Here is a 10923-nt window from a genome sequence, read left to right as displayed (position 1 = left end):
CTCGAGGCCTGACATGGTTCTTCTTAACTTCGAGAAGCGAACCATGTTCGTTATCGAATTTTCGGCACCAGCTGACAAAAACATCATAACCAAGGAGAATGAGAAGAAGAGGTATCGAGACCTTATAAGGGAGTTGCAACGATTGTACCCGGAATATTCTGTTAAATTGATCGTCCTTATCATCGGCGCTCTTGGAGGTGCCAAGCTTTCACTTGCTAATGGCCTAAAAAGCATCCCTGCGTGTCAACAATATGCTAGAACACTTGCGGGGAAAATGCAGAAGGCGGTTGTCCTTGGGTCGCTCCGTTTCTTAGGGTGCACGAGGCTTTTGCTGGATGGTCGTATTGATTCCTTTACAGAATGTAACCACCTATCTCACGGTTGTGAGACGTGGTTGTGGCTGAAATTTTATAAATATTATCGACCTGAAAACCAATAAAAAAATCTTTATAGTCAAGATACTTGAGAAAAATGATAAGGATATTTTTCGAACAAACAGCAAAGTTGTCTAACTATAGAGTGGATGTTTGTGGGATTTTCCCAATTTGTAAATTGATTCTGTTGATCAACTTGATTTTTAAAGGGAATGAGACAACACGCATACTATCGATTGGCCGAATTATGAGTATTTGAATTTTTTAAATTGATAACGCGAATTACTAAAAAATGGTTTTGATAAACGTGTGATTTCCCATATAATTTCTCGTCCTGTTTCTAAATTCTCTCGAAAATTCTAAAAAAAAGTTCAGAAGTGACAAAATGGCGGCGATTTTTCTGAAAATATTCAAAGACAACTTATTCAAAAGTCCATCATTTTTTGTTTTGTTGATTTTTTTTTCTAATGTTTCCCTGATTTATTAATAACCTGAAAAACGAAAATTCACGTTTTTTACCAAAACGACATAAGATACGGAAATGTCTACGGAACAGAAGTGTCTGAAGAATACAATTTTATTGTGTTATAAAAAACAAAAAAGAACCTCATTTAATAGTTACAACGACTTTTACATCAAACTTTTTTCCTTTCAAGTCTACATTTTTTTAATAATCTATACTCTCCATTTTCCTAACTTGCTTCATTATTTTTCGACTTACACTTTGTTATAACTGTTAAATCAAGTCCGTTTGGCCTTTTATCATAAAATAAAATTGTACTTTTGAGAAAAAAGTACATATTTAAGGATTTATACATATTTTAGATAAATATGTATCTGTCTTCATTTCGATAAAAAAAATGTGATGTAAAACTGATAATATTTTTTCATGTGCATTATTTATTTTTAATCAATAAGCTCTTAAATAATCGATCCATTTTTAAAACGACCCGAAACTTGAAACCGTCCTTAATTAAATAAGTATTTTCGCCTTTAATTGTTTAGATTGACTTAAAAATTAAACTACCGATTCTTATTCGATTCCTAGTTTAACGTACTTTTTTTCGCGACAAGTTACATCCACACTAACTGAGATATCGAGTTGAGAATTGACAGGGTGGCCATTTTAATCGATCGTGATCGATAAAAATATAAAATATAATTTAGAACTTTTACCTTTTATAACTTATGTGGAGTTCAAAGATTCAGATTCAATTCCAAAAATATAAATCTACATTATGATTTGTTAAATTATTTTCATCTCACACTTTTATCATCCTTGAAATGTTTCAAAATTTTATTTCAAAATCTTGAGAAATCTAGAAATTGTTTAAAATTTTTTTCAATCGAATTTTTCCTAAAATTTTTCTAAAATCCTGCAAAATTTAGAAAAATTCCTCAAAATCTTCCACATTCTTTTTTCGCAATTTTTAAGATCTTCTAAAATCTTTTTAAATATTCTTTTTAAATTCTAAGAATTTTTCAAAATGAAAAATAACTTTCAATATTCTTAGGAATCTTAAGAAAATTTTTATATTCTTTTGAAGCCCTTCACATTTCTCAAAACGCTTCTAAATTTTTTGTTTGAAATCTAGAATAATCTACACTTTGTTTTAAATTAGGCTGTGGCTATTTGTACCGAAATTTCATTATTCAAGGCTTTCTATGTCAAACTATTCAGTTGCAAATTTTTACGTCTAAATATTTGGTTTCAGTTTACTTCGTCTTAAATGAACAGTCAAATATTGCACAAATAAAATAATTATTCTTTGTCTTAATTAACTTTTTTATTGAATGGGTTAAAAATTTAATACTTTATACTGAAACAATATTTTGAATTTAATGAAAGCCTTTAATTACGAATATATTATTAGGAAGTTATTTTTAAGTTGAAGACAGTTTATAAAGTTTCAATCAGACGTTTACATTTTTTATGTTGACCATGACTATCAACTTAAAACAGTATAATTTTTAACATTAAAATTTGCAAACTCTTAAATACTGAACGGATTTAGAATCGTTTTGTAAAATTAATTATTGTTCACTTTTTAATACTTAAAGCACAGACCATTTAAAAATATTTTATTTATTTTTATTTACAGTTGTTTTTTTATCAAAAACGTTCCACTTCAAACGCTTTTACTTTTTAATTAGGTCCTCAAGACTACATTTTAAAATTCTTTACATTAAAAATGTACGCTTAAAAATAAAAATCTAAAATGGACCATTTTTAAGTCAAATATTCTCGAATTACGCGTTGTGAACTGAACGATAAGATAATTGAAAAAAAGAATTCAGCTAATTACTTGAAAAAACTATTGAAATCGAACTTGGACATTATGATTTCCAATGCTCTAAATTAAAGAATCAACCAATGAGCTTTAAATTTTTTAAATTATATCATTTAAGCAATTTTAAGCTAGAACCATTAAAATTTGAAAAATTAAAATTTTTTTAAACTGAACACTTCTTAAATCAGAAGTTAAATTATTTTCATCTCAAATAGTTTAAACGTCCTTGAAATGCTTCAACATTTTATTTCAAAAACTTGAGAAATCTAGAAGTTGTTTAAAATTTTTTTCAATCGAAGTTTTCCTAAAATTTTTTTAACATCCTGCAAACTTTAGAAAATGTCCTCAAAATATTCCAGATTCTTTTTTCACAATTTTGCACATGTTTTAAAATCTGTTTAAATATTCTCTTAAAAGAATTTTTCAAAATGGAAAATAAATTTTAATTTCCCTAGGAATGTTAAGAAAATGTTTTAAATCTTTTGCAACCCTTCACATTTCTTAAAAATATTCTAAATTTTTTGTTAAAAATCTGGAATAATCTACACTTTATTTTAAATTAGGCTGTGGCTATTTGTACCGAAATTTCAGTATAGTATTTAATTGTTATTTTATACATGAGAATTCAACAATTTCACTTACAAATCATTTTTAAAAAAAACAATTAAAATTTTAACATTCAAAATTTAACAACTTTGAAATTTTAAGGATTCAAGGCTTTCTATGTCAAACTATTCAGTTTCAAATTGTGTACGTCTGAATATTTGGTTTCAGTTTACTCATCTTAAATGAACAGTCAAATATTGATAAATAAAGTAAGACTTTCGAATTAAAACTATATGGTTTTTAACATTAAAATCTGCGAATTCTTAAATTTTGAAGGGATTTAGAATCGTTTTGTCAAATTAATTAGTGTTTACTTTTTAATACTTAAAGTACAGACCATTTAAAATTTTTTTAATTTATTTATATTTACAGTAGATGAAATAATTTTTTTTTATTTTCGTAAAAAAACGAACGCTTTTACTTTTCACGTTTTTAGATCGTCAAGACTGCATTTTTAAATTCTTTAAGTTAAAAATGTACGCTTAAAAATAAAAATCTAATCTGAAAAATTTGTAAAGTAAAAGATTCTCGAATTACGCGTTGTAAACTGAATATCATAATTGGAAGAAAAAAATAATTTAACTAATTACTTGAAAAAAACTGTTGAAATCAAACTTGGCAGATTTTTTTCTAACGATTTGAAAGTTTCTCGGTCAAACAAAAAATTCACTGTCATTTCACGATTTTCCCCGGTCTAAAAAATTCCCGGTTTCTCGATCCAGAAGACACCCTGATTTACTAAATTATATTAATGGCAATAATGATATGAAATATAAAATATAGAATCTTCAAGTCAAGCAATATTTTTAAAAACATGTATTCTCCCATTTCATTTACGTACTACTGATATACACGGAGAATGCCTAAATAATTATAAAGTGCATACAAAATCACAGAGAACTTAAGGCAATAAGTAAACTAACAATGCTTATTGCACTCTTATAAAGAAATTAGCAACATTTTGTACTATTCAGAGTACGCTTTTTCGATTAATTTTTGCTTCATAGCTTCGCTTAAACACTAAAAATGCAGAGGTTATTTAGATACGAGTATTTAGCAGCCAGCTGCTGTTTTAAAGCGAGCATTGATATCGGACCAGTTTGCAATGTCAAAGATTGCCTTCACATAATCGGGCCTTACATTTTTGTACTGCAGATAATAGGCGTGTTCCCAGACATCGATTCCGAAAAGAGGTACGAGGCCTGTCGTCGCTTGAAGCGGATCCTGATTAGCACAGGTTGTTATTTGAAGTCTCTTTTCTTTCAGATTGTAACCCAACCAACCCCAACCTGAACCCTGGATCGCGACAGTCGCTTCAGATAAACGCTTCTTCATTTCTTCGAGACTTGTGAAATCTTTCTCGATCTGCTTGACGAGAGAGGCTGAAAAAACATGTCAAATCTGCATAACAGGACTCGGTCTCACTTCAGAGATAAAAAAATAGTGCCAATTGGGAATGGTGGTCGACCATTTCGCCATCTGGTGCCGAAAACTGGAACTAGAAAGAGTAGGTACAATTTTAAAGGTGTATTTTAATGTTTGCATCAAAGTGTTTTTATAATTATTTTGTGAAGTATGCAACAATGATTGAATACTTAAAACAAATCTTCATAAAAAAATAGTTTTAGATAAAATTTCCATCCTATACAGTGAAAAAGAAACAAATTTTTTAGCTTTAGAGTTCGACTGATTCTCGTGAAAATTCAACAATTTGGTATAAAGTTAAACTATTTGATAGAAAATTATATATTTTTTATATATTGGAAATAATTAAGAAACGAAAAAGTATAAATATAAAATTAATCGAATAAAATTTGGGCTTAAATCGCGTTCATTATTGAAAGTGTTTAGTTGTAAATTGAGATAATTTCTTAAAAGTTCGTCTTGCTTGGTAGAAAACTAATATTTTTGGTTGAAATTAAATTATTTTGTAGAAAATTCATAGTTTAGGATCAAAAATTAAAAAATCTGGTAAAAAATGTACGTATTTTGTTGAAAAGTCGTCGTTTTTTGTGTAAAATCGATTTTTTAAAATTAAATCTAAGTATTTGTTATTGAATTTTTTTTAAATATCAACTATTAAATTTATTATTGAAAATTCATGTTTTTAGGTGAAAAATTGAACTTCTTGGTCGAAAGCGGAATTACTTAAAAGTTCCTTTTTTTCGCTGAAGATTCATAATCTTAGTTAAAAATGTTTGTTGTTCAAAAGTAATTTTTTAACTGAAAATTGAACTATTTTGTTGAATATGAAACTGATTGGTTGTAAATTAACTTTTTTGTTGAAAATTCATATTCACGGGTTGAAAATTTAACAGTTTGAAAGAAAATTCGTCTTTTTGGCTAGCAAATTCAAAAATTTGGTAGAAAATTGAACTGGTTTTTAGAAAACTTATCTTTTTCGCTTGAAAATGCAATAAATTGATATAAAACTCAACTATTTGGCACACAATTAAAACTATTTTGTCATCAAAAATAAATACTTATAGATTGAATGTCCACCTTAAACAGTAAAAAAACAACACATTTTTGTCAAATAGATTTTTAAAAAAGCAAATATTTTAATATTTCATTTGTTTCAAAACAAGCCCATTTAAGTTTATAATCTTTTGAAAGTCACAATAAATAGTACCATAATTGTTATTTTTTTTATAAATATATTTCTTTCAAAAAAATGTGTTTTTCACCGTTGAATATTTAAATTTAATACAAAACCCTTTGTTTCTTATATATACTTATTTTTATTATCTAATAAATACTTTTAGCTCCGCAAAAAAATCTTTAAAACACTTTTATGCACAATTTAAAATGCATCTTTAAAATCGTACCTATTCTTTCTAGTTCGGAATTATGTCACCAGGTGGCACATCGCAGTTTAACCATTCCCAATAATGGCATGAATTTTAAAAATTAGATGCAAAATTGAAACAAGAATTTTTGTTGAGCAATAAACTCATTTGTAAAACACGTACGCCTTGGAGTCAAGGGTTTCCAAACTTAAATCTTTTGTATTTGATATCTTCTTCACTGGGAAAAATTTCTAAGTATAACTTTTTTTAACAGAAAACATTTAAATTAGAAATTTGTTTTATTAATAAAAGATGTACTCTTTTATTTAACATTGTTTATTCTTGAAACCACTCACATTCAAATATTGTTTACTTTGAAACTTATTTATTTTACAATTGTTCAATTCTAATTTAATGAAGAACGTTTGAAATTTCATATTTTTTACTCGTGTATGTGATTGTATCAAATAATTGCTAATATTCAAAAACTCTTTTAATTTGAAATTATTAAAATTTTTTAACGATATTCAATATATAAAAATATATCGAAAATTAAGGCTTTTTATTGAGAAATTATACAAAACAGTACGATTGAAATTCTTATGAATTTGTTTATTTTTTAATATTTGAGTTTAAAATGATAAAAATTCAAATTTTTTAATTTAAATTTTTAAATGTCGTATAAGTCTGAGGTCTCAGATGAAAATAAGGAATAGCTGAATTTAACGTATCATTAATAGATTTTTTTAAGCCTTTGGGACTATATTCGGGTACATATTTCTCTGCTTGATATGTAGAAATGTTATTATAGACAAAGAGCGAAGAAATTTAAAAATATTTTGCAATAGATAGTGAAGGATAAAAATGAAAACTTAAATGTTTATTAAGTAAAGTGCCGCATAAAAGAAACGATTTCTACAATGTATGAAAAACTCAATTCAAAATAATAATTTTCCGACTTAAAACTTTAAAAAGAAGCTCAAAAAAATGGAAATAGGGTAATTTTCTCACGAAAAGGGGGGAAAATAGGGTAAATATTAAACCTTTATTTATAAAAGTCAACAAGGAAAAACAATCTTTTTATAAGAAATGTTATATTTTTAAATAATTTGTTATAATTTTTGCGATAACATAATTTATTTTAAAGAATTAGATATATAAAATTATAATATATACTTACGTCGTTGGAAACCTATTCAGAGTGATTTATAAAATTTCGAGAAAAAATAAAATCAGTTAAATACACAATTTTGATATGTTTAACATCGTTCTCATAAATATTTCTTTCCAAGGTTTGTAATTTCTTCCTAACTATAATTAATACTTTCAATGTAAATTTTAAACTATACTCTTCAGTAGAACGAATTTAACCCTTAAAGGGCATACTGTGGGTAAAACACCCAGCGACTTATTTGCGCTTTAACAATACGTACCAAATTCAAGAAATAGGAACATATGGCACCAGATTAACAAATGGCCTGAAAACCTATTTTTCTATGTCATTTTCACATAATTTTGATTTTTACAATTTTTATACGCAGTTTAAGATCAATAAAATCGTTTAATAACGCAAAGTACGGTGTTTCAATTTTCATTGAATTGAAGCTTTTATCTTTTAGAATAAATACCTTCTTTGGAACGAACACTATAAGACTAATTTTATTTTTGAAACGCCGTATCTCAGAAGTATTCAAGTAAAATTTTAAGTAAAAATATCAAAAACTTAAAAAGTTATGAATTTTATAGTGAAAGAAGTCATTTTTTCAAAAAAGATTTTTTTAACTACTTTAAATTTCAAAAACTGTTATTAAAGCTTTTTCTCCTTAAACCAGATAGATTAAACATCATTCATTGATTTTCTTGTAACAAAAACTATCCAATACCGTCGGCACAGCACACGTTTGAATACCCTTGGATACCTAACACCCAGTACTCTCTTTATGTAATTTTACGGAAGTGTGCCCTTTAACGCCTAAAATGCTAAAATTAATCGAATTGCTTGAGCTGAGGGAAAACAATTTGTGAGTCGACATCCAAAACAAGTACAGAAAACAATTTTGAAATCGGTTAATATATTCTGTTCTCTTTTTTCATTTTACAATTAAATTTATTTAAAACTTTTAAAAATAATAATTTGCTTCATTTAGAATTTTTGAAATATGTAAAAACATTTTTTTTGGATTCATTCGAACCTGAAATTTCTTCAGCTTCAACCAAAAAAACGTATTATTTTTTATCCATGGGAAACATTTTATCCGTGGTGTTTATAGCGTGCCAAAATCGTAAAAAAAATGAAATCCCAAAAATCTTAAATCATGACAAAAGCTTTTTTTCCGTAAAAGCAAAATGATAAAACATTTCTTTGGTTCCAGATGAATAAATTTCAGGTTCGACATATTCAACTTTTTTTTAAACGTGCAAATATGCCTCAATAAAAAAAAACATGTTTTTGCACATTTTCAACAAAAAAATTTTATTGAGCAAAAAATTTCATTTTTAAATGCAATTTATTATTATTGTTAACTAGTAAAGGCTGTAAACATAACAAATTCGTCATAATTTTTAACCAATAGGAAATATTTTATTCATATTCTTTAATATTTTTTAAAAATTAGTTTTATTAATAATTTAAAAATATGTTTAATGTTCCAATTTTATTTTGGATAAAAAATTCTGTCTCCGGTTTTCACATTTTCAACATGCTCTAAAATATTCTAGCTAAAAAAATTTTAATAAACAAATAATAAATAAGGGGAAAGGGGCAAAGTTTTTTGAGAATAGGGGTAAAAGGGGATTTAAAGAAAAAGGGAAAACTAAAAAAAAAAAGAGGAAGACTGTGCATCGTGCATAGTTTTGATTAATTATTTTAAAACTCATACCATCAGGTTTTCCGCTATTTGGAGACAAATTACACCAGAAGATTGAATGATTTAAATGACCTCCTCCGTTGAATTTAATCGCAGGTGCTAAGGCAATTTGGGCGTTGACATCTCCTTTCGCGACAGCTTCCTTCAATTTCTCCTCAGCAATATTCAAATTGTTAACGTAAGTCGCATGATGCTTGGAATGATGGAGCTGCATAATTTCAGCAGAGATTATTGGTTCAAGTGCCTTGTAATCGTATGGTAGATCAGGAAGACTGTGCTTCGATTTTACGCAGATGTCTTTTTTCTGACTGCAAAAGAACAATTTTTCAAAATTAATTCCGAGTCAAATAAATATACATTATCATTCTCTGAACTTTGAGATAACGTGAAAGTTCCACTTTCAGGGTGAACGTTTTAATCGAAGAAAAAATCCCCGGTCATTTCACGGTTCACAGACATTTTTCCCGGTCACTAAAGTTAAAAAATCGAACTCTAATCAAAACATTTTTCCATTCAAAGTAATACAAAATAAACAACAAATTAAAACATTGCAAGTGAAACTCTTGGATTTTAAACTTTTAAAATTTAAGTTTAAAAGATTTTTAATTTAAAAATGTTGCATTCAAATGCCCAAAAATTTACATATATAAACTGGATGGCAATAACACTTTTCAATTGGACGGTTTTAAATAAAAAGCACATAAACTGCAAAATTAATCATTTTTAAGATTCATAAACTACAGAGTTCAAAAATTTAGATTAGGTTCCGATAATATAAATCTACGTTTACATTTTCAATACTCTAAACTGAAGAATGAATCAATAAACTTAAAAAAAAATTAATTATATTAATCATGCGTATTTAAATAAATTTCCTTCAAATTTGGATTTATAAATAACAATTTAACACTTATTATTTCTAGAAAAAATTATAGTAATTTTAAGAGATATTTAGAATTTTAAAAAGATTAAACATTAATTTAGAACTTAAAATGATATCAAACCATCGAAACAAAGTGTGTGTACCGAAAAAGTTCGACTATTCATACCAAAATGTTGGTGTAATTGTTAGAATTAGAATTTAAATACGATACAATCTCTGCGCTACGAATGTTTTTTGTTTTTGTGTTACCTTGGTACCCGATCTTGTGTCTTCTTGATTTTTCTTAATACGAACTGTTCTTACTTAATTATCGTGTACTTAATTTATCAATTCGTACTCTGACCTTTTTAAAAGGTTATGGACTCAGAACGTGTCGCGATATTATAAGTGGAAAGAACGAAATTTAACTTTAATATCACGAACTCAGGTGGCTGTCGTGAATTTTGAGGTTTTTGTCGTTTCGAGACCGTGAGCTATAAGTGTATCGCAACGACGAACGCAACCGGGGTAAAATTCGGAAGTGTCGTAAAACCTGAGGTGATAGAAGGAAATGTTCAATCATAAGAAGCTGTTGATAGATGGGTACAAGCCGACTTGAAAGCACAATCGGATTTTGTGCTTGAAATGAATCCGTCCGAGATTAAGCAAATAAAGTCTTGTACGTACGCGCGTGAAATTTGGTCTAGGTTGGAGGCTATATACCAGTGGTCGGCAGACTTTTTGCTTAATTTTCAGATATGGTCAGGCTCTACCCGACTTAATTTTTTCTACTACTTTTCGGTCTAGCCATGTACCCTAGTGTGAGTGAGCTTACTCAAGCAAGGGTCTTTTATCCGATTCCAATGATATATTACTTGTCTAGAAAAGTTAAAAATTTGAAGGAGTTTAATATCAAGAAACATCAGATTGACAGTCAATTTAATACTAAATACTTCTCAAATTTTCAACCTTTATAGACAAATTACATGTCTTTGGAATCGGAACATTACGTAGATGCCAAATATATTACTTTTAAGTCACTGATCGCAAAATTACAAATTTTTTAATCTCACATTTTTTTTCCATTTTATAACAAAGGACCCTGAGGAAAGGGGTGGTCTGGCCAAGCTCGCA

At 27.7% G+C, this 10923-nt stretch overlaps 1 protein-coding gene across 1 annotated transcript in view; it reads right to left on the bottom strand.

The window, feature by feature from the left end:
* Positions 1-4080: 4080 nt before the first annotated feature.
* Positions 4081-10923, bottom strand: part of LOC117181209 (superoxide dismutase [Mn], mitochondrial) — a 47023-nt gene continuing 40180 nt past the window's right edge. Inside the window, exons 2-3 of the mRNA XM_033373773.1 lie at positions 8940-9235; positions 4081-4653 (exon numbers count right to left, since the gene is read on the bottom strand). Of these exons, the coding sequence (XP_033229664.1) occupies positions 4325-4653; positions 8940-9235 (625 nt within the window). The 3' untranslated portion in view covers positions 4081-4324. The remainder of the gene's footprint in view (positions 4654-8939; positions 9236-10923) is intronic.

This window comes from Belonocnema kinseyi, chromosome 10 (genome assembly GCF_010883055.1).
Source record: "Belonocnema kinseyi isolate 2016_QV_RU_SX_M_011 chromosome 10, B_treatae_v1, whole genome shotgun sequence".
In the NCBI taxonomy this organism is placed as follows: domain Eukaryota; kingdom Metazoa; phylum Arthropoda; class Insecta; order Hymenoptera; family Cynipidae; genus Belonocnema; species Belonocnema kinseyi.
The sequence above is the reverse complement of the archived record's forward strand: the minus strand, read 5'-3'. Positions and strand labels throughout refer to the sequence as shown.